This window comes from Erythrolamprus reginae, chromosome 3 (assembly GCF_031021105.1).
Source record: "Erythrolamprus reginae isolate rEryReg1 chromosome 3, rEryReg1.hap1, whole genome shotgun sequence".
Classification (NCBI taxonomy): domain Eukaryota; kingdom Metazoa; phylum Chordata; class Lepidosauria; order Squamata; family Dipsadidae; genus Erythrolamprus; species Erythrolamprus reginae.
In genome coordinates, this window is record NC_091952.1 from 119,758,931 (window position 1) to 119,783,652 (window position 24,722).

General features: G+C 41.1%; 1 protein-coding gene across 2 annotated transcripts in view; it reads left to right on the forward strand.

Annotated features, from left to right (window-relative positions):
* Window positions 1–1,353: 1,353 nt before the first annotated feature.
* The window catches only part of LOC139164416 (very-long-chain enoyl-CoA reductase-like), a 46,730-nt gene continuing 23,361 nt past the window's right edge, over window positions 1,354–24,722 (forward strand). The window contains exons 1-5 of one of the 2 annotated variants that reach the window (XM_070746512.1): window positions 1,354–1,503; window positions 20,271–20,321; window positions 20,520–20,571; window positions 21,621–21,665; window positions 23,204–23,307. In XM_070746512.1, coding sequence (XP_070602613.1) covers window positions 1,477–1,503; window positions 20,271–20,321; window positions 20,520–20,571; window positions 21,621–21,665; window positions 23,204–23,307 — 279 coding nt within the window. In that variant the 5' untranslated portion in view covers window positions 1,354–1,476. The remainder of the gene's footprint in view (window positions 1,504–20,270; window positions 20,322–20,519; window positions 20,572–21,620; window positions 21,666–23,203; window positions 23,308–24,722) is intronic. The other variant, XM_070746510.1, reaches the window with a different exon arrangement.

Sequence of the window (24,722 nt, forward strand, 5' to 3'; positions counted from 1 at the left end):
TAGGTCCTAAAGCTCAGCAGCAGTTATTCCACCAGGACTTCCTGTGGAGAGCCATGGACGCATTATGCTAGTTATACAGGAGGTCCTCAACTTATAACATTTCATTCCGTGACCATGTGATAACTTTTTGTGACCTTCCGAACAAGCAAAATTAATGGAGAAGGGCAGATTCACTTAACAACTGTGCCACTAATTTAAACAACCACATCGATTCACTCAAATCGCTGTGGCAAGCAAGGCCATAAAAATCACTTGACAAATGCATCCCTTGGCAACAGAACTTTTAGCATTTAGTGTTTAGGCTTATATACTACTTCATAGTGCTTTTACAGCACCTCTCTAAGCGGTTTACAGAATCAGCATATTTCCCCCAACAATCTGGGTCCTCATTTTACCCACCTCAGAAGGGTGGAAGGCTGAGTCAACCTTGAGCCGGTGGTGAGATTTGAACTGCTGAACTACAGCTAGCAATTAGCTGAAGTAGCCTGCAGCGCTGCACTAACCACTGCGCCACCCCGGCTCTTATTTCGGGACCCAATCATGGTCGCAAATCAAGGACCACTTTCAGTCAGAAGAAAGGAGAACCTAAACTGGCTGTTTACCCTTTTTGATTGTGTGTTGTGTTGTCCAAGTGTGTGTATGAGTGTAAAGCAAAATTGGTCAAAGAGAATCTTTTACGGCTTCTGCTCAACATGCCGGCAGCTGAGAACTGAACTGGCACGGCCAGTGCCTTGGCACAACGGTCCACAATGTGGGAGATTCTCACAGCTACTTTAAAAATAGCATTTGTCAGAAATGGTGTAGGCCAGAGGTCTACAAACTTGGTAACTTTATGACTTGTGGACTTCAACTCCCAGAATTCTCCACTCACAGCATAGTTCCAGTCATTATGGCATAGCTGGCTGGGGAATTCTGGGAGTTGAAGTCCAAATATCTTCAAGTTGCCAAGGTTGGGGAACACTGGACTAGATGACCTTTAAGGTCCCTTCCAACTCATCCGTTTCTCTGCCAAACTCGTGTATTTGCGCGAGCAGGGTCCCACGCAGCGACCCGCGGGAGCAGCCCGACAGTTCGTATTCCTCGAGCCCATCCCGATTCCCGCTTCTTTTTTCCCTCAGAGGAGCCGCACTTGAACTCGACGCCTCGGAGGGGGCTCCAGGCGGGCCGCAGCAGCAGCAGCCACCACAACTACGCAAGGAAACGGGGAGGGAATGACGGCCGAGCGCGGGCCTCCCGCCCTCCTCCTCCATCCGTCCCTGCAAGGCTGCCTCCCGGGCGTCGGGAATCTCCTGATTGGCCGGAGGAGCTGCCGCGGGAGGGGGCGCCGATTAAAGTGCAGCCGCGGAGCTGCGAGGCTGGTCGGGGAGAAGGAAAGAGCCGCTCCCCGCCGCGGTTGGCATCTGAATCGGCAGCTTTCTGGATCGGCAGCTGGAGGGCGCGGGACGGGATCGATCCACCACCCCATCCCCGGGCGAGATGGGTAGCAGAATCACCTTCTTCGAGGTGGGTGTCTCGGCAGGCAGGGGAACGAACCGATAGCCTCTCCCGCCCCCCTTCGCCTGCTCCCCATTCCCTCTCCCACCCCCGAGTGCCCTTCCCCGGATCCCGATCATTGGCATGGTGGTGGTACTTCAGTGGCCAGATCGCGGGAGCAGGGAAGGAAGCCAGCAAAGGGAAATCTCTCTTTTCTAACCAACCTTTCTGAAGCTAAACCAGGACAACCACCCGGGGTTGCTCCGGGTGTTCTTAAGCATAAGAAGTCTTTGCTTTGCTTTTTTACTGGTCCCTGGCGGTGGTGGAACAGCACTTTCTTAGTTGTGATTTATTTTATTTGTTTTGTTTTGTCAAGTACCTATTGGTGGTATATACAGACATATAATAATATTTATCTACATGATATTAGTAAAAGAGAACAGGGGAGGGAAGGCACAACTTTAAAAACCATCCTTTTAGAGTAGCAAGTCTTCAATCTCTGCTTTATCTCTTGCCCTCCAAATGGTATTTAAGTACCACATTCTCTTGAAGAAGATAGACAGACAGACAGACAGACAGACAGACAGACAGATGGAAAGGTAAGTAGGTATATAGGTAGGTAGGTAGAAAGGTAGGTAGATAGATAGATAGATAGATAGATAGATAGATAGATAGATAGATATTTAGATTTGCTGTAATTGTTTTTTGTTATTCTGTTGTGAGCTGCCCCGAGTCTGTGGAGAGGGGCGGCATACAAATCTAAATAAACATAAACAAACATAAACATAGATAGATAGATAGAAAGAAAGGTAGGTATGTAGATAGATAGATAGATAGATAGATAGATAGATAGATAGATAGATAGATAGATAGATATAGGATATATGGTTAGTAGAATTCGAGATCAAGCTACAAGGAATAAATTGGAATCACCTTATAATATGTAAATACCGTAGATATATTGCTCTTGAGTTAAAATGGTATATATAAGATATGCCCCCATTTTGGTGGAGGGGTGTGAATGTTGTCTGGTGGTGGGCACAAATCACTGAGCACTTGTATGTTGTGTGTGTGTTTTATATTTTAAAATACATAGATAGATAGATAGAAAGAAAGATAGATTATTTATTTATTTACTTACTTACTTACTTACTTACTTACTTACTTACTTACTTACTTACTTACTTACTTACTGTCAAGCATGTATAGGGTAGTAGTAGTTTTTATAAACATAACATAAGTACAGTACTGTAAAGAGTAAAGATAAAAGAGGGCAATAGAACAGGGACAGTAGGCACAGTGGTGCACTTGTGCACGCCCCTTACAGACCTCTTAGAACGTGGAGAAGTTGACTGTAGACAATCTAAGGTTAAAGTTTTGGGGGTTGTTAGGGTTAGGTACGTAAACTGTATATTTGGAACAGGATTCTAACAGGAATCAGGATTCTGATGGAACATGCACGATGAACTTTTGTTATCTGCTTTAGACAAGCATCTCCTGGGGGTGCATGTTTCTTGGATTCCACCCAATTCATGCAGATCTGGAGAATTTTTGCTACGTTGTGAAAAAGTTCTTTTCAGGTACTAGTCAATTGCACGTATGGGGGAATTGCTTTTTGTTAAGGCAGGTTCCAAACAGGGTAGATGATTTTCTTCCACTTCCCCTGAATTTAAATTTTCAAACACTTTTCAAAGGAACAAGAAATGGGTGGCATACAAATTGAACTAATAAATAAATTAATAATATTCACTGATATAATTTATATGTTTGTATTGTAATTTACTTTTTAAATTTAGGTTGGTGGTCTTGTAATTTGTAGTGCTTAAAAACAACAACCAATATTTGAATTTTTTTTATTTTAGTGGTACCTCTACTTAAGAACGCCTCTACTTAAGAATTTTTCTAGATAAGAACCATGTGTTCAAGATTTTTTGCCTCTTCTTAAGAATTTTTTTTTACTAAAGAACCTGAGCCGGGAAAAAATTCCCAGAAAATTTGAGAGCGGCACGAAGGCCCGGCCGGTTTCCTGCCATTCTCCCTTTAACCCCGGCCATCTCGGGCTTTTCTGGGCTGCCAGAGGAGCCTTTCAGTGGCGCTTAAGGAGGCTTTGGCAGTCCAGAGCAAACGAAGCATTTTCCTTTCTCTGGGCGCTTGGAGAGGGAATAAACCTCTGCCAGCGCCCAGAGAAAAGAAACGCTCCCTTCACTCTGGGCAGCTGAGGCGTCACCACAGCGAAGGAAAAGCGCCGGCTACAAAGCAAGCGAGCGAGAGGAGAGGGGAGTCCTTTAGCATGGGAAGGAAAAGGCAGCAGGTAGCAGCAGCAGCGGCCAGTGTATGGGAGGCAGCCTCACGCCGGGTGTATGGGAGGCACGTGTTCCTCCTTGCCGCCTCACAGTCCTTTTTTTTTTAAGCCTTAAAGTTTTGGATTTATTTGATTCACCTCACCTCATCTTCTTCCTTCGGCAGTGACTGTCCTCCTCTTCCTCCTTCTCCTCCCACCCAAATTCTGAGCTTTTATTTCTTTCCTAATGGGTTTGCACACATTATTTGCTTTTACATTGATTCCTATGGGAAAAATTGCTTCTACTTAAGAACATTTCTACTTAGGAACCTGGTCGTGCGACGAATTAAGTTCTTAAGTAGGGGTACCACTGTACAGTATTGTACAGTGGTACCTCATCTTACAAACGCCTCTTCTAACGAACTTTTCAAGATACGAACCCGGTGTTTAAGATTTTTTTGCCTCTTCTTCCGAACTATTTTCACCTTACGAACCCAAGCAGCTGCTGTTGGGATGAAGGGGTTTCTTTCCCCCCCTTTTTTGAAGAAAGAAAAGGGAGGGGCAGCTTGGAGGAGTAAAGATTTTGCATGCTTGCAAAGGCACTGAAACGGTGTCTTTTGAAGAAAGAAAAGGGAGGGGCAGCTTGGAGGAGTAAAGATTTTGCATGCTTGCAGAGGCACTGAAAGGGTGTCTTTTGAAGAAAGAAAAGGGAGGGGCGCCCCCCTTGCTTTTCTTCCTTCCCACTCACCCTTTAGCCTAGCCTTGCTTCTTCCACTCGCCCCCTTTAGCTGCTCCTCCCTGCCCTCTGTTCGCCTCCCTTCTAAAGTTTGGGATTTTCCTGAAGGATTTGCACACATTATTTGCTTTTACATTGATTCCTATGGGAAACATTGTTTCATCTTATGAACTTTTCACCTTACGAACCTCCTCCTGGAACCAAGGTACCACTGTATATTGAAACTCACTTCTGAATTGCATTCAGTATCCCTGTAACACTTAAAGCTATTAGAAACACACTTTAGAAGTAGAATACATCTGAAGCTATACCTCAGGAATATTTAACTTTAGATTTAATTTTAGCTATTTGTCATTTAACTATTTTCATCACTCAGCACATTTACTTTTTATCTTCTTGAGAATCTAACTGGAGAAGTTGGAATGCTTTAAATAGTCCAGAGCAGGCTTAAAGAGGGTTTTTCTTTTCTTTTTGCTTGCAAGTTTTCCAAGATGGTCAAACTGCCATTTCCCTGTGAATGAATGAATGAATGAATGAATGAATGAATGAATGAATGAATTTATTTATTTATTTATTTATTTATTTATTTATTTATTTATTCGATTTCTATGCTGCCCTTCTCATGAGACTCAGGGTGGCTCACAACATTGAATCCCTGGAATTATTCCAATTTGGTAATTTGGGAATACTAAACCATGTAAAATAGTTATTAAAACGGATTTTGCAATTAGATATTATTGGGGTTCAATCATTTTTAATTTTTTGTCAAATTTGCAGGATGAGAATGACAGAAAACTAAAATCAAACTTTTAACATTAATTTTGTGACAAACTGTTTCTGTTAGCTGTCTAAAGCAGCTGGCATTTGAGTTGTTGAACTTCCACTTTTGGGGACATTGCTTTACGAGTACAGACTGTTTGTGAAGAAGCTTGTGTGGATGAAGATTGATAAAGATTTCATATCACTTGGCATAGATGGCCAGTGACATGTTTCAGACACAAACCACCAACTTCTTTGAAGAATCTGATTTTGTTAGCTTGCATGTTGTAAACAGTATTTAAACTTAATAGACTGAAATGATTGACAGAGCTTCCCCTGAATCACTTGAACCACAGAATTATCTAAGAAACCCCAAACCATCTATGTCACAGGCCAGCAATGCAGAATTGAAGATGGAATGATGTTTGGATCTCTAATTTATCAAATGATTTTTTTTCCTGCCTTTGTCAGCAAATAGTTTATCAAAATTCCCCTCTCTCAGATTTCGAAAACTTAAGATGTTTTATGTTCAGTTTCTTCCGCATCATTCCACTTATGTTACTTTTAAGAAGGCTGGCACTGAAGATGGTAGCAGTGAAGGTTGTAGGGAAGGTAGAAGAAGGATCCAATGTAGATTCTCCTCTCTAAGGTCTTGAAAAGGAAGAAAATAAATGATCTATATAGCCAGGCACTATCTTCAACTTGGCCAGTTTTGAATCTGAAGAGTATATTTTTGTCTCCTTGTCCTATATTACACAACTGAAACAAATAGATGTATAGAGGCTCGACTACTGTAATGCTCTCTACATGGGGCTACCTTTGAAAAATGTTCGGAAACTTCAGATCGTGCAGAATGCAGCTGCGAGAGCAATCATGGGCTTTCCTAAATATGCCCATGTTACACCAACACTCCGCAGTCTGCATTGGTTGCCGATCAGTTTCCGATCACAATTCAAAGTGTTGGTTATGACCTATAAAGCCCTTCATGGCACCGGACCAGATTATCTCAGGGACCGCCTTCTGCTGCACGAATCCCAGCGACCAGTTAGGTCCCACAGAGTGGATCTTCTCTGGGTCCCGTCAACTAAACAATGTCACTTGGCAGGACCCAGGGGAAGAGCCTTCTCTGTGGCGGCCCTGGCCCTCTGGAACCAACTCCCCCCCAGAGATTAGAATTGCCCCCATCCTCCTTGCCTTTCGTAAGCTACTTAAAACCCACCTCTGCCGTCAGGCATGGGGGAATTGAGATCCTCTTTCCCCCTAGGCCTTTACAATTCTATGCATGGTATGTATGTATGTATGTTTGGTTTTTATATTAATGGGTTTTTAATTGTTTTAGTATTAGATTACTATTGTACACTGTTTTATTGTTGCTGTTAGCCGCTCCGAGTCTCCGGAGATGGGCGGCATACAAATCCAATCAATCAATCAACCAACAAACAAACAAACAAACAAAGTAAGCTTTGACCAACAAATAGTAACTTTTACCAATTCCAAGCCATGATTCGGATACAGCTGAGAAATATTGATTATATATTTGTCCCCAAAATGGCCCACTACTGAAAATGATGCCTACAATAAAAGCGTATATTTGGAGAGGGATGTGTGAGAGAGGTAATATCTTCATAAAAAGTGCTCATTAAATTGTAACACAATCTGGAAATGGATTTGGGTAGTTTATAATGATTAAGAGATGTTTTACAGTTTGTACTACCACCATGTGCCTAAATGTTTTCTTGAACAGTATGTTCAGCAGAGTATCTACAATAATCCAGTTTTCCTCAGCAAAAGCTTGGATGAATTTATTCCTGTAGCCACTCATCTCATTTTCATCTTGGCACATATTGGCTATTATGAAATTGATCCCAGGCTGTTTTGTATTGGCTGAGACTAGCATCATTTTTTTTTTACAAATCCCAGATGTTTTAATTGTAATTATTTTATCATCATTTAGATCAGCCTTCATGGACTGAACCAGCCTCTTGGTTGTAGCTTGTGACTAAGCAGTATTTACAGTCTCTGACTTGCAAAATGTAGGGAAAGAGATATTTATGAAGCATGAGTGGGAAGAAAGTAATTTTGAATCTGTTGGTAAACATTTGAGTGAGTTTACAGTACAATAGAGTGATGTAATCTCTCTATTAATGTGATAGGCATCAAAATGACATTCCTTTTATATCATAAATTATGATGTTGCAATGAATAAAACTAGAAGTAATTAAGAGTAAATTTTTGGGGAGTGGATGTAAAACAGATCATGACCTTTACAGCATTCATTTGGCAGCCATGAAGATTTTAAAAAATATATCTTTTTAATTAGAGATTAGTAGAAGCATATTTGGCTAGAACTAAATATTGGAAGTTTTAAGCAAGACTACCATACATGACATGTGGTTATGTTCTGATTCTGGGTTGTGCATGTGCCAAAAAATGATGATAAAATCCAAAGGTAAGCAAATAAAAGTATTACTTAAGTAAACATGGATTTATTATGTTGTAGTAAGTACAAATAGTCCTCAACCTATGATCACAATTGAGCCCCAAATTTATGTTGTTAAGTGAGAAAGTTTCCCCATTTGATGATTTTTTTTTGGGGGGGGGAAGGTTTGTTAAAGTGAATCACTGCATTTGTAAAACTAATAACACTAATTTAAAGTGAAACTGGTTTCCTCATTGACTTTGCTTGTCAGAAGGGCATCATGTGGTTCCGGGACACTGCAACCGCCATAAATGTGACTCAAACATCCAAATGTAAATCACATGACCAGAGGGGATGGTACAACAGTCATAAGTATGAAAAGCCGTCACAATTTACTTTATTCGGTGCCATTGTAACTTTGAATGATAACTGAACAAACTGTTGTGAGTTGAGGACTAATGCCCTTCAAGATAAGATCACTTTGCTGTCCAAATGTAATATATGTCTTGCCCTGTAGAAGAAAATCCAAGTGCTTAGTACCCAACAGGTTGGCCAAGTTAGTTGGATGAGTGGCAGAAAATCTCATCAGTATATATCTAGCATCAAAAATATAATGGCAATGTTAACAACGACCTACCAACTCTCAGGATTAACAGCCTGAAGCAGCCACTGGCTCACTTTACCAGCATAAGGAAAAACTAGGAAATAGGTAATTCAATTTTAGAATAAAATAGGATAGGATAGGATAGAGATAAGGATAGGGATAGGGATAGGGATAGAATAGAATTTTATTGGCCAACTATGATTGGACACACAAGGAATTTACTTCCCACTCTTCCAAACAAACAAAAAATATTCACGTGGTTATATAAATACAGCATTCCTTTGAATTATGAATCATTCATGCCTGCCCGCTCCATTTGCAACTAATATTAGTGGTCTTGTTTTCATTACTATTATTTTTTGCTGAGTTATTTGGAAAATCTTTTGTTGTCATTACTTGTTTAGAATTGGTAGAGGAATGGCAGTTGCAGTGACAACAGTTTTGCTGAGCTATCTAACTTTGGGAATAAATAACATATTTTGGTTTTTAAAGGGAGAAATAAAAATGCACTTCCCACAACAACAGCTTTTAAAATAAAAACGCAGCCAAATTTGTCTTACTATGACCTGATTTTAAAGCATGATTATCTACTTGAAACATAGGTCCTTTCACCTGGATTTTCTTGTAGAAGATAGATAACATCAAAGAAATACTAGAAAACAACTTTTTTGACTCTTGAAACATGTTTGTAAACTAGGATGATCAAAAGAGATGAATGGTTAAGTTAATCAGAGTTAGTTTTCAAAAACTCACCCTACCCGTACCCCATTTTGTCCGGCAGAGTGCTGCAGGAGGATGTTCAGGCCAAAAACAGGACTCAGGGAGCCTTGCTCTCCCCTGTGCCCCGTTTTGGATGCTGGAGGTACCACTGGCAAGTCCTTTGCTATTTCCAGGCCAGCTCCACAGGTCAGATTTTAGCATTCCACGGACCAGATCTGGCCCATGGGTGTTGAGTTTGACACCCCCAGCCAGTAAAACTAGCACACTTCCAGAGGAAAGGAAAAGGAAACTGCTGGCATGGTTGCCAAATAAAAGGAGTTTTTATGCATATGCTCTGGGAATGTGTTGAAGTTCAAAAATTTTGGAAGGAAGAACAGAATGAAATTAACAATATGCTAAACATTAATTGGATAATCACAAAAGAATCAGCAACACTAGTTAAACATGGGGAATTACGAGAATTTAAAGAAATCAAAACAGCAGCTTTGGAAAGCGCTCAAGCAGTAGTGGTATTAGGGTGGAAGGACAGCAATAAATGGACAGTCCAGAATTGGTACTGGTACATGGTGGACCACATCCACTTCGAAATTATGGAAATAAGATTAAATAACTTTGATGAAAATAAATTGGAGAAGCTGATGGCACGATGGAATAAGGTGAAAGATTATATCTTAAGTAGAATATATGATGACAATGTGAAAAATAAATTCCAGTCACTTTTTGTATGTAAAGAAATGTAAACCGGAGCCAAGGAAGAAATTGAAATTTACTGTAAATAATTTAAGCCCCTAAATGGTGGAGGGGTTATTGGTGTTGGGCACTTTTTCTTTAAGATTTTTTTGTTTGTTTGTTGTGATAAAAATTTAATAAAAAAATATTTTTTTAAAAAAAAAGAGTTTGACACCCCCGATGTAGGGGATCCTAATTCAACTTTCCCTTGATTCATGCTGAAGTGCTTCATGGAGCAATTTCACCTAGAGAGCTTGGTGATGGTCTAGACCAATGTTTCCCAAGTTGCCAAGGTTGGGAAACACTGGTCTAGATACCAGTTTGAACTATTTGAGTGCAACGTGGTTCTCCTGCATGCAGAGTTAAAATCTCCTGTAATGACTCGATTATCATGTGTTGTAAACTTGATTTCATATCATCAAAGTCCTGAATTAAGTTTATTCCCTCCTCCCGAGAAGGCATAGTGAGAGGTTGCATCAAGTCAAATTTATCTTCCCCCTTCGGCTTGCTGGAATTCCCCCCCCTCCCGAAGAATGTTTTAATGGAGCAATGTTATCAGAAAAGAGCCCTTATGTATCTTCTTGTTCTGCCTTGAGTCAGAAGGAGGCGGGCGCAAATAGTTTTGAAATACTCTAGTTGGCACAGTTCCACAGTTCTGTAGAATTAGTAATGGTTGTTGAAATGGCACACAAGCCTCTTAAAGCCTTGACAGCATGGAAATCATTTTATCTCCCTTAGTACAATCAATGTTACTTCACATCTAAGTAACTGTGACTGAGATTTCAAGGATGGCCCTCTTCATATTCCATCTTTGATTGTTGATGTAGATCAGTGGTTCTCAACCTTTCTAATGCCACGACCCTTAATACAGTTCCACATGTTGTGGTGACCCCCCATCATAAATCTAGCATCAATTCTCCCAACAGAGCTTTAAGCTGATTGGCAGGAAGGTCAGAGGGACACCCGCACTGCAAACACCTGATTGGTCGGATTGTAAAAATATGTTCCAAGGCGCCAGAATAGAAGCTTTCATTCCTAACACAAAATTTGTCTTTTCCTATGGTCTTAGGTGACCACCGTGAAACAGTCATTTTGACCCCCAAAGGGGTCCTGACCCCCAGTTTGAGAACCACTGATGTAGGGGCGAGTTGCACTTACCGGCATACCGATGCATTGCACGCGCATTCTGGCGATTTGGGCGCTCGCATGCACGCACTCACACACAATTTTACTTCTGCGCATGTGCATGAAGCAAAAAACCCCACTGAAATCTTGCAAAGGGATGCTCGTGCATGTTGTGGTTGGCTCTGGCCCAGCTCCTGCCCCAGGGAATGTGGAGGTGGAGGCAGGGGAAACGTCAACATGTCCTAGGCCTGTTTTGTTGCCGGCAGAGTCAGGGAGTGCAGTTTCCTCGGACGAAGAAGAAGGTGGGGGTGACTTGGAAGAGGGGGGCTTGGCACACAGCCCAGGAAGCCAATCACCATTATCTTCGGTCGATTTGGATGACGAAGTGTTAGACCCACGCAGGCGCAGAATTATGCATCGAAGAGACCAATTGAGGAAATATTACAGGAGATAAGAGAGGCCACCTGTGTTTGGGTGGGGCTCCAGTAATTAGAGCTGCTGATATAAATAGCAGCGTGCTAGTTTGGCCGTTGTGGAAGATTATCTGATCGCTGTTCTTCAGGATCGTGCCTCGCTGTGTCTGAACTTTGTTTGTGGATTTTTCACGCCTTTGACACCAAAGCAGAGTAAAGTGTGTGCGTGTTTCACTTCGTGAGAAGAAGGAGGACTGTGACGTTTCTTCACAGCTACTAGCTAAGTACTTAAGGACTGATTAAGGGACTTGTACAGCCGACAAGGTTGTTTTGGGGAAGAGTGCTCTTTGCAATACAAAAAGGGTGCTTTGTTTCTTTTGAATTTTGTGATAAAGGACATTGTTTTGAACTTTCAAACGTGTGTGTGTCTGAAATTTGTACCCGTGAATTTTCGGGAGAGCCCGGCAGAACAGTGCATGGGCGATTTTGCTGATTTTTTGTCTTCCACACATGACATAAATGCATGCTTATTGCCAAGAAACATGCAATAATTATGAGTGCACGGACCGGTCATAAAAGTCATTTTTAGCACCCTCGTAACTTTGCATGGTCATTAAATGAATGGTCTTAAGTCGAAGACTACCTGTATGATACTTCTCACCTGTTTTAAGAACTTAAGAAGCAAGGTAGCCTTGAAGGTATGTAAATCTTTTTGTTGTTCATACAGAACTGGCTTTTTTTTCCCATTTGCTTATCTTCTTCCAGTGGATTTGGTTTTTCTGCTGTGCTTCTTGGTGCAGCTTTTTGTGCCCGTATCCTGCCAGGCACCTTAGCATACCTGGCCCCTTAACTCTGTATATAAATAAAATAAAACTCATAACACTTTAAAAACGAAAACATCAAACAATGTAACTGCAAAATGAGGATGACAGGAATGGATTGAAAGATGAATGCATAGATATTATCCTGAAAATCTAGAAAAGTGCAAGGCGCTTAAGGATAGGATAGGATAGGACAGGACAGAATAGAATTGTATTGGTCAAATGTGATTGGACACACAAGGAATTTGTCTTGATGCATATGCTTGTAGTGTACATAAAAGAAATGAATCATGTGGTACAACACTTAATGATAGTCTGGGTACACATAAGCAATCAAATCATTTATTTATTTATTTATTTATTTATTTATTTATTTATTTATTTATTTGATTTGCATGCCGCCCCTCTCCGTAGACTCGGGGCGGCTCACAACAGCAATAGAACAATTCATAACAAATCTAATAATTTAAAAACATTTTAAAAACCCCATTATTAATCAGACATACATACAAACATACCATACATAAATTGTATAGGCCCGGGGGAGATATCTCAATTCCCCCATGCCTGGCAGCAAAGGTGGGTTTTAAGGAGTTTATGGAAGGCAAGGAGGGTGGGGGCAGTTCTAATCTCTGGGGGGAGCTGGTTCCAGAGAGTCGGGGCCGCCACAGAGAAGGTTCTTCCCCTGGGACCCGCCAAACAATATTGTTTAGTCAGCGAGACCCGGAGAAGGCCAACTCTGTGGGACTTAATCGGTCGCTGGGATTTGTGCGACAGAAGGCGGTCCCGGAGATATTCTGGTCCGATGCCATGAAGTGCTTTATCGGTCATAACCAACACTTTGAATTGTGACCGGAAATTGATCGGCAGCCAATGCAGACTGCGGAGTGTTGGTGTAACATGGGCATACCTGGGGAAGCCCATGATTGCTCTCGCAGCTGCATTCTTCACGATCTGAAGTTTCCGAACACTTTTCAAAGGTAGTCCCATGTAGAGAGCGTTACAGTAGTTGAATCTCGAGGTGATGAGGGCATGAGTGACTGTGAGCAGTGAGTCCCGGAACAAATCAATATAAATTATAAGGATACAAGCATCAAAGTTCATACAGTCATTTGTGAGAGGAAATGGATGATGGGAACGATGGAGAAGATTAATAGTAGTGCAGACTTAGTAAATAGTTTGATAGTGTTGAGGGAATTATTTGTTTAGCAGAGTGATGGCGTTCGGGAAAAAACTGTTCTTGTGTCTAGTTGTTCTAGTGTGCAGTGCTCTATAGCGTCGTTTTGAGGGTAGGAATTGAAGCCGTTTGTGTCCAGGATGTGAGGTGTCTATAAATATTTTCACAGCCCTCTTAAGTGAAGATCTGCTTCTCTTATACCATCTTCCCTATATACCAACATCATCTTTATCTACATTTCCCACGTTCTTTTCCTCTTCTTGAAAAAGAACATTTATTGTTATTTTATTTATTTATTTATTTATTTATTGGATTTGCATGCTGCCCCTTGTATGAATTCACAGCGTTCATTTGAATGCTGCATTCAGTTAAAAGTCCCAGTTTTCCTTTGTGGTCTCTGTGTCTTTACTTATTTAGAAAACAGATATGGCTGTCCAATGCATTCACGGTGACAGTGGGCAGAAATAAAATCCCCAAACCCAACCATAATAACATATCCCGAGAATTGAAGAAAGTGACTTTCTTCAATTGTCGGGAATAGCAATAAATACTTAAATAAGTACTATCAGTCGATAAATTCCCCATCGCGGATTTCACCTATCGCGGCCAGGTCTGGAACGTAATACCAGCGATAGGTGAGGGACTACTGTAATTGCAACAATATGATGGAATTTTTTTTCAAGGTCATATGCACATTAAAAAGATGGGGCTTAGATCGGTGTTTCCCAACCGTGACAACTTGAAGATATCTGGACTTCAACTCCCAGAATTCCCCAGCCAGCATTCGCTGGCTGGGGAATTCTGGGAGTTGAAGTCCAGATATCTTCAAGTTGCCGAGGTTGGGAAACACTGGCTTAGATGATACTTTTTTGGCCGCCATGTTGATGTTTTTATACACACTCACATACATGCATGCCCCCTGCAATGCATACCAAAAATTAAGGGAGTTTAATGAAATTTAATGATGGCTTGGACTGGATGGCTGCTCTAGGAACAGGACATTATAGGGAACGAGAGGGGGGGAGTTGATACTGCTCCAGCTGAGAGAGCTTAATGATGAGTTGGACACGACATTTTTGCAAACTAGTGGACAATGCTACCCCTTTGAATGTGTGCCCTCATGACATTGCTCTGTCTTTTTATTTCCTGGATAAGGTATAATTTATTGATCAGAAGAAAATATGCTGTGCATTGCAAGTGGAAATCAGCCGCTTGTCAAATACACACAAGGAGAATTCCAATGGCAAAGCCAAGGACTTCAGAAATATTGGGAGAAACTACTGTATCGATTTTGAGGGGGGAAATCCAATAAAAATTGATACATCTAGATGACCTAACATGGTCACTTTGCTAGCTGAGGTGACTGTAATGAGGAAAGTCATATTTCATAATATAATGTCCACGGAGAGGGCGTATTTTCTGCAATGGAGTTGAGAGCGGTTTACCTTAGGTTTGTATCTATGGTGTACTTGTGTATTGTTGCGGTTGAAACTGAAGTAGTCATTGATGGTTAGGACATTGTAGCAGATCATTTTATGTGCTACACTTAGGTCAGACCTAAGGCAGCATTGTTCCAAAATTGTCTAAGCCCAAAATTGCAAGTCTGGTGGCATGGTATTTTGTTGCGAATAGTGGAGTGGAGGACTCTTCTTGTGAAATATCTTGCCCTACACTCTGCTGATCGCCACCATCATCTTCTCCCCATTGTTGAGGGGGAAGCCTCGCTCTTTGCAAGAAAGCTTTTGGCCACCCGAGGCCGTCTGAAGGCTGTGAGAAGGCCCAGGTTGAGTTGAAGTAGAAGCGATTATGGCAATGCAGGACATAATGTGGCATCCTCGTCTAATGATGATGTTGTCCTGCCCTAATGACGGCATCCAGGGCGTCAGAAGAATATTCTGGTCTCTTTCCCAATATGGGATTCACATAAGAATGACATCGGACTCCCTGCTCAAAGAGAAAACAAGTTTATTTCAGAACATAAAAAGACAACATTTGAAAGTAGACTACCGTTTGGATGTTTTGAGGAGAAGGGTACAGTGATACCTCTACCTAAGAATGCCTCTACTTACAAACTTTTCTAGATAAGGACCCGGTGTTCATGATTTTTTTGCCTCTTCTCAAGAACCATTTTCTACTTACAAACCCGAGCCTCTGAAACTGTAACCGGAAAAGGCAGGGAGAAGCCTCCATGGGGCCTCTCTAGGAATCTCCTGGGAGGTAACGGGGCCGGAAAAGGTAGGGAGAAGCCTCTGTGGGGCCTCTCTAGGAATCTCCTGGGAGGAAACAGGGCCGGAAAAGGCAGGGAGAAGCCTCTGTGGAGCCACTCTAGGAATCTCCTGGGAGGAAACGGACGGAAAAGGCAGGGAGAAGCCTCTGTGGAGCCACTCTAGGAATCTCCTGTGAGGAAACGGCCGGAAAAGGCAGGGAGAAGCCTCTGTGGAGCCACTCTAGGAATCTCCTGGGAGGAAACGGCCGGAAAAGGCAGGGAGAAGCCTCTGTGGAGCCACTCTAGGAATCTCCTGGGAGGAAACGGCCGGAAAAGGCAGGGAGAAGCCTCTGTGGAGCCACTCTAGGAATCTCCTGGGAGGAAACAGGGCCGGAAAAGGCAGGGAGAAGCCTCTGTGGAGCCACTCTAGGAATCTCCTGGGAGGAAACAAGGCCGGAAAAGGCAGGGAGAAGCCTCTGTGGAGCCACTCTAGGAATCTCCTGGGAGGAAACGGCCGGAAAAGGCAGGGAGAAGCCTCTGTGGGGCCTCTCTAGGAATCTCCTGGGAGGAAAGAGGGCTTCCACCCTCCCTGTAGTTTCTCCAATCATGCACATTATTTGCTTTTACATTGATTCCTTTGGGAAAAAATTGCTTCTTCTTACAAACTTTTCTACTTAAGAATCTGGTCACGGAACAAATTAAGTTCTTAAGTAGAGGCGCCACTGTATTTATAAAGTAGTTCTTGGTCTGAATGCGTTTTGTTCATCTTTGGCAATTTCCTTCGACGTGTGTCGATTTGGAGTGCCTTCTTTTTGTGTTTGTTCCTAAAAGCCCCTATATCTTAAAGGATTTGTTCTTGTTCGCTGTTCTTTAAAAAGAATGCACTTTGAAGGGAATGCATTGACAATCATTTAGCTTGACAGTTAAATGATCTTTGCCGCTTGGCTTCTTTCAGCTATTGACAGGTCAGGGGCTGTCGACAGGTCAAGTGGTTGATTCACGGAGTTTACAGGCAGTGCATGAATAAAATTCTTCTTGAATCCGAAACACTTCCAACTCACGATTACCACCACCGCCATTGCAAAGCAGCGCAGTCACGAGTTTTTTCCCCTAAGGACTGTTTCACTTGATAGCAGGAAGTTCAGTCCCAATTAGGATTCTTAAAGTAACCCTTAAGGGGGCTACTTATGTTGCAATGCAATAATCAGGTGGCTAAAAGGTAAGGTAAGGAGAGATTACTCTTCAGTCCTAATTGAATCAAAAGGAAGCTGACTTACACAAACCATTGCCAGAGGGATCAGTTCAGTTTTGCATTTTTGCAATCCCTCCAAGTTCATATGGGGGAATAATTTTCCTGTAAACAATTTTTTTTTTTTTTAAATCAATTCTGGAGCATTCCACTCAAAATAGCTAAAAACAACAGACTAGCAACAGGAAAATACTGTTGTAAGTAGAAATAACAGTGAGCATAAACATCCAGAACCAATAAAGGGTCTCTGGAGTGTTTCTTGAAGTCATCTTAGGTTGTGTAAATTTTTCAACAAGTCAAACATGGGCGTATGGAAAGGCAGTACTTCTCTGCAGATTAAAACAGATAATTTCCCCTCTCAGGTCTACACGGCTGCTTTGTGAAGGGCTGTTCTGCAGTCCTAGATCCCAGCTTTCAAACAGACAGACTTTCACAGCTTATTTTTATTATGCTATTTATATTTTATCAGTCATATTCTCAGGAGACCTTAGTTCATCAGTGGCACATGTTTTCATTTAGAAAAATACCATCCTACAAAGTGCGTTGGCCTGATTTATACATATTGTTCGTAGTGGTAAGTTTGACTGTGATGTCTTATACCCAGGGCTGCCATCAGAAATTTTGGGGCCCCATACAGCCTAAGTGTCAGCCCTCTCCCGGCTTCCCCAATTGCGCTTCCCCAGCAGCACGGCTTGGCTTCTGGAGGGCCGAGGCCGAGCCACCCCCGCGGTGGCTCCTACTTCCGCGGCTGCCATCGGGGCTCCCTGCCTGTCTGCTGGCCTCCCTGCCTTCTTTCCTCGGGGGACTGGGAAGGAAGGTGTGGGCCGTGGTCGGCGAGGTGTCTCCGGTCCTTTCGCTCGCCTTGGCGCGCTTTTCCCCATCGCAATCGGGATTGGAGTTTTTGGCAGGCGCCGCCCCCCCCCCCAATTTTTCAATTTGGCCGGGCCCCTGACGCCACTACCCGTAGTACCGGCCTATCGGCGACCCTGCTTATACCCTTTCTTTATTATTTTTATATAGGTAAACATATCCAACATACCTTCCTCTTTCTATTTTTTTCTACAACTACTCCTCGGTGAGGTGAGTTTGGCTGAGAGAGAGTGACTTGGCCAAAGTTACCCAATTGGCTTTCTTGTCTAAAGCAGAACTAGACTTCATAGTCTCCGGCTTTCTAGCATGATGCCTTAACCAAATCTTATACTGGTGGAATCATATTAATATAAATGCCTCCTTGATTTTTTTTTAATTGAATTTTTTGAAGCATAAAACATAAACAAATACAAAAAGTAGACACATCATACAATACATACAAGCAATTTACGGAAACATGTGCATTTTGAGATAAAGTTATTTTTACATTGCCTTTTCTACATTGTCGTCTTTTATTTTGTCTGGGTTTTTTCATTTCTATTTTTTCATTTTCTCTATCCAATTGTATAATTTTCCCCATACAGTATAATAATCATTTCCCTGTTTATTCTGCGATTCCATCGTCATTTCATTCATTTTTGCGCATTCTAGTATCTTTCTGATTATCCTTTGTATATTTTCTTTTTTCCAATTTTGCTCAAAGCTCAATCTTTCCGATGTAAGTACATGGATTATAAGATATAAATTTGCCTTTTTATGCTGCCCACTAATAATACCTAGTAGGTATATTTCCGGTTTTAGTTCTAATTTGTAATTTAGAATTTCCAAACTCTGGTTTCCCTTCAGATCGTATAAATCTTTCGCCTCCTTTTTTCTTATGAGTAAGAGAGGTAAAGGAAAGGTAAAGGTTCCCCTCATACACATGTGCTAGCCGTTCTTGCCACTAGGGGGCGGTGCTCATCTCTGTTTCAAAGCTGAAGAGCCAGCACTGTCCAAAGACATCTCCATGGTCATGTGGCTGGCATGACTAAACCCCAAAGGCACACGGAACGCTGTTATCTCCCCACCAAAGGGTCCCTATTTTTCTACTTGCATTTTTTATGTGCTTTTGACCTGCTAAGTTGGCAAAAGCTGGGACAAGTAATGGGAGCTCATCTGTTATGCAGCACTAGGGATTCGAATCACCAAACTGCCAATCTTTTGATCGACATGTTCAGCTTCTTAGCCACTGAGTCACTGTGTCCCTTCTGAGACATACACATGGTCAAATAAAAATTGTGCCTATTTTATACTGTTTTTGTCAGGCTTCAAGAACAACACATGTAGCTATTTAAGTTATTTATGTTTCCTTTATTGTTCTTCACCTTTAGACAGAATCTTGCCAGACTACCTGTAAAGCAACTATTTGCATAACTATAGATATACTCTGTGAATAGCTAGGGAGGAATGGTTCTAATCTTCTTCCTGATGACCAGACTTTCCAAGCTCTGCTGCCTCTTTGCTCTCTGGAGGGCAGCCACTCCCTCCTGGGAATCCAGTCTGCATTCTACCCTAGTTTCTTTTAATATTTCAGCATGGGATGGGTGACATATACATTTAATAAATAAATAAAGCATTGTTCTATCAAGCTTATGAAATCTATTCAGACCTCCTTTTGGACAAGATAATGATTGAATTGGAAAAATTGGATTATCAGGAAACTAAGGTTACCAACATCAAATTGTACATTTACCAATCTTGCAATTTTACACTGATAAATATATTTTTAGCCATTGCATTACTTTTGCACTGTCTACTCTAGGCTATCTCAGAAGGTGATGCTATTTGGGACACAATGATACTGTTAGGCTGAAAATAGTCACTAAGGCACAATATTGCATCGAGGTGGTGAAAATAAAATTTGGATTATGAATTTGAAAACAAAAAGGTGTTCTGGAGTGTCAGGATATAAAGCAGCACTGTTACTAACTCCAAAGGTATATTTTCTTGGAATTGTAGTGCAAACACAGCTTCATCCTATCCTTTGATTGTGTTATTGCTGATACATAGCCAAATAGAATGTACAGACAGGTAACAATTGCATCCCATAAAGAGCTGTGCTAGTTCTATTCTATTTTCTTCTTGAAGTGACTAGGGAAATTACATTTAATCTTCTATAAATCAAAATGTATACTTGTACCTGCAGAAAAAGGTTTTAACAACCTGTCAGCTTATTAATTGTTGGTCTGTGCTGCAGAACACCTTATGCTAAGTAATAATTGGTTTATTTGTTAATTGTTTGTTTATTTATTTGTTTGTTTGTTTGTTTATTTATTGGATTTGTATGCCACCCCTCTCCGTGGACTCGGGGTGGCTCACAACATGTCAATAGAATAAGAGTTGTCTGGCATACATAGAGACTACAATCTGAACTGGCTCCTGGTTCTATTCCAGTTACAATCTGAGATGGAATAAAAATAAATAGAATAAAAATGAATAAATATACTGTATGCAGCTTGTAAAATGATTTATAGCTAATTTTGAGTCATGATCCCAGCTGTGGCTCATTAAAAAAATGAAGTTATGACTTTTTTCATATTTGAAAAAATATGAAAATATGAAAAAATATCAGCTGTCTCTTGTTCATGCAAATCGTAGCAGCTAAAAGCATAAGATCATTTGAAATAGTTTATCCACTTCTTTTGGTAGGTTGAAATTCTTGACTGGAAGACAAAACAACAGCTATGCTTCCTAGAAAAGGTTAGTAACCATACACATCACTTTTTTATAATCGCATTTATAGATCACTTTCTGAGCACTCAGAGATTTGTACAATATCTTCATACTGTAGCTGGGTGCTTTCTTAATTACAGTACTATCATTTGCTCCCACCCACTCACCCTTCCCCAAAAAAAAAGAATATCTGCTTGCTTCGTGATAGAGTTTTCTGTTCTACAGGTTGAGCCACACACTACAATAAGTGACATCCAAGTGATGTTCCACAAGATGCGTGAGTATCTGTATTTCAAAATTTATTTTAAAAGGGATGTCAGTGCTTCATTAAATTATACATAATTGTGAGGAGCATGCAGAAATTCCTCAATGACGTAAGTTTTTTGAAAGCCAAGTTAATAATTCTTCCTACCAATTGCTGAAAGTTTAAGCCAGCTTTTTTCACTGTGATGTTCTTCAGATGTGTTATGTACCTGGCTTTTCCTTCCCATTGCCTCCTAGAAGTAGACAAATGGCTAGAGTTGGAATGGGACAACTCGCTGTAGGCAACTCATTACGACCAGCTCACAACTCACCAAAGCCAACTTGCTGCAACCAACTTGCTGTGGGGCAATTTAAAAATTCACTTTAATTACGGTACTTGAATAATTTAAATTTAAAATTATTGTTTGAAATGAATAAATATTTAAAAGTATTTAAAATGAATAACAAAGGTACTTTAATTTTTGTCATTCACATTTCACTTTGTCCCTCCTTTTGTATCCTTTCTTTGATATTAGTGTAACTTTTGCCCCACAGAAAGTTATCCTGTGGTGAGTTGGCTGTGGCTGATTGTCCCGTGGTATGTTGCCTGCAGCAAGTTGGCTGTGTCATGTTGGACATGGCGCATTGTTACAGATCTGGCTATCGGGCATCAAATTGGTGAAGACTGGCTTAGGGTTTTCTGGGCTGAGTTAGCAGTACAGATCTTGCAAAGCCCATTTGCTGGTGGTTATATATTTATTTTATTTTTAAATTTGGTTTGCCACTGTCTTACTGCGAGGCAACTCCGGAAGGCTTACAACATTAAGCATGGATTTTTATCACTGATATATTTTATCTTTAGATGTGCTTTTATTTAGAAATGTATTCGTATATGATTATATACAAAATGTTTATATTATTTTTGCCAGAAATGTTATGTAATACTTTGGAAATCAATCCCACCAAACCCAAATGGGCAAAATATAGAAAGAATGAGTAAAGAAGTGATTTGCATGAATTGATATTTTTTTAAAAATAAGGAAGGTCGTGTTTTTAATTCTGTGTTTCTGTTTTTCACCGTAGATCCTCAGTGGTATCCAGCCAGACAATATATAAGCCTTGATCCTAGTAAGTATTGTGTGTGTGTGTGTGTGTATGTGTGTGTGTGAGAGAGATAGAGAGAGATATTAATTTAAACATTGAAGTTTTTTTCTAAATCAAAGCAGTTCATTCAGATTGCAATGTTAAAATCCTTTCAAAAAGTTAGTTCTTTGCTAACGTATCTAAGTCGCTGTAGAAACATATTTAATTAGCATTTTGAATTCTGTGAGGTGAGATCTAGACTCCTGCATCTATAGACAGAGTTGAAGCTGTTTAAGAGGGGAGAGAGAATCAAAATAAAAATTCTCTCCTCCTAGTTGATCTTCTATCCTCCCTGTATAGTAAGAAAAGCAGGCTGCTCAACAAAGGTCCAAAGCCATCTTCTTGTAAAGTCAGTCCAATTATGGAGACAGGGTTCTGGTAGAAAAATCTTCTGTATAACACTTTTTGCTGTGATTACTTTTTAACACCCTGTGTTAGACCAGTGCTTTTCAACCTGGAGGTCGGGACCCCTTTGGGGTGGTGGTGGTGTCAAATGACTGTTTCACAGGGGTCGCCTAAGACCATGGGAAAAGACAAAATTCCTCTGGTGTTAGGAACTATAGCTTCTATTCTGGTGCCTTGGAACATATTTTTACAATCCAACCAATCAGGTGTTTACAGTGGGAGTGTCCCTCTAACCTTCTGGCCAATCAGCTAAAAGCTCTGCTAGGGGAATTGGTGCTAGACTTATGGTTGGAGGTCACCACAACATGAGGAACTGTATTAAGGGGTCGCGGCATTAGAAAGGTTGAGAACCACTGGATTAGACTGTGAGCTCATGTTTTGCATGCAGAATGTTACCAATAAAGCCCAACGCAAGAGATTGTGACAGCAGACCTGGGAAACGCCAGCAAAGAAGGAAAAAGGGGAGAACAGATTACATGGGACCACGATCTGCTTCAGTTTTCTGTATACCGGTAGTCCTCGACTTACAACAATTCAATTTAGTGATCGCTCGAAGTTACAATGAAGAAAGTGATTTATCACTATTTTTCATACTTAACGACCATTCCCCATAGTCACGTGATCAAAATTCAGATGTTTGTCATATATCTGACTCATATTTATGGCAGTTTCAGTGCCCTGGGGACAGACAATCACCTTTTGTAACCTTTTTATCAGCAAAGTCTGTGGGGAAGCCTGATTCACTTAACAACCATGTTACTAAATTAATAATTGCAGTGATTCGCTTAACAACTGTGGTAAGAAAGGTCACAAAATGGGGCAAAACTCACTGAACAAATGTCTCACTTAGCAACAGAAATTCCGGGCTCAATTGTGGTGGTAAATCGAGGCCTACCTGTATTGACCATGACATGTAGAATCACTTGACGTATTTTCCTTTTCCGTGTCTTCAAATGCTTCCTTTTTCTCCCCCTTCAAATGTTCTTAAATGGAAGAAAGGTTTTGATGCCAGTGAAGACTCCTTGAGGTAAATAGGAAGGAATAGCTTTAGAGAATGCAAGCTTTGACAAGGGATTGTGTATTTTAGCTCATGTTACAACTTCTTCTCACCCTCTCAGAAGGAAAATCCCTGAAGAATGAGGAAGTTCTGCAACTTCTCCCAGTTGGCACCACTGCTACTCTCTATTTTAAAGATTTAGGGCCCCAAATTGGATGGACCATGGTGAGCCCCTCAGCTTTGATACGTTTTAACCAATTGCTGTTTTACCTCAGTAATACCTTGCACCACGATCTTGTTTAGGATTTTCTCCAAGGCAAAAATGGTAGAAAGCACCTCCCGCCTTTTTGTTTTCTCTTCTAAACTCAAGACTTGCTGGGATGAAGGATGCAAAGGGAAAAAGAATATAATCACCCAAAAAACTTGGCAAGCAAGTCCATAGCAACGCCGCACTGGTTGCTTGGTAACCTGACAAAACCCAGCTTGTGTAATGTCTATATTAGGGGATGCAACAAGAAAGTAGGGAGAGGATGCAGCCCTCCAAAATTAGGGCAAGAAGGAAACAGCCATTTGATCCAATCGTATGGAATGGTGCCAACTTTGGTAGAACAGAATCCATTCTGCCAATGTTTCATCTTTGGCTTCTGTTTTCTGAGTTCAGTGCAAGGAGAACTTAAACAGGTAAAGTGCTTCTTTGCACAAAGACGCTGTGACATGCCCCTTTTCTGAATTGGCTTTTTGCCTGTCATATCTGCTAAAAGAACAAAAACAACATCTAATAGGGGAAAATAGATTTTTAAAAAGAAAGCACAAGCGAGAATGTAAGACGAAGCCAGGATTTGTGAGCACAGAAATTTGTGGGCACATTGGGTTGTGTTGTAATCCTCCCTCTCTTTGTGTTGTATTTATTTATTAGATTTTTATCCTGCTTTAATTACTTTATAATTAAAGCAGGAGCCGGGGGGCACAGTGGTGCAACACTGCAGGCTACTTCGGCTAACTGTTAGCTGTAGTTCAGCAGTTCAAATCTCACCACCGGCTCAAGGTTGACTCAGGCTGTAAAAGCACTATGAAGCAGTATATAAGTCTAAATGCTATAATTATTGCTATACGTAACACAAGGTGGCAAACACACCTAATGTTCCTTCCTTCTCCTGTTTACCCCATAAAACAACAACCCTGTAAAGTGGATTGAGCTGAGAGAGAGTGATTGCCTCTATTGCTACCCAATCTTTGCCAATTTTAGGACATGTTACAAAGCCCAACATGTTGCCAAGTTAGGGACGACTTGCATACATCATAAGATACAATAGTAACTTGATAGCAAACCAACGATTTAGATCAGGAATCAAAGCACAAAATACAACTGGGTTGATTTAAACTACCGTGTCACTCCAAAAATAATACCTATCCAGAAAAAAAGCCCTAGCCTGATTTTTAAGCTTGTGTCTAATATACACCCTACCCCCAAAATAAGCCCTAGTGAAGGGGGACATGGCCAGCACAGGAAGTGGTGAGTATGTGGGGGTCGATGGTGTCTGGCAGCAGCTGTAACCCATGTGGGGGAGGTGGGTCGATTACCTGGGCTGGGGGAAGCAGGTGATCTGAACGCAAGGTATGGACTGTCAAAAAGCCAAGAA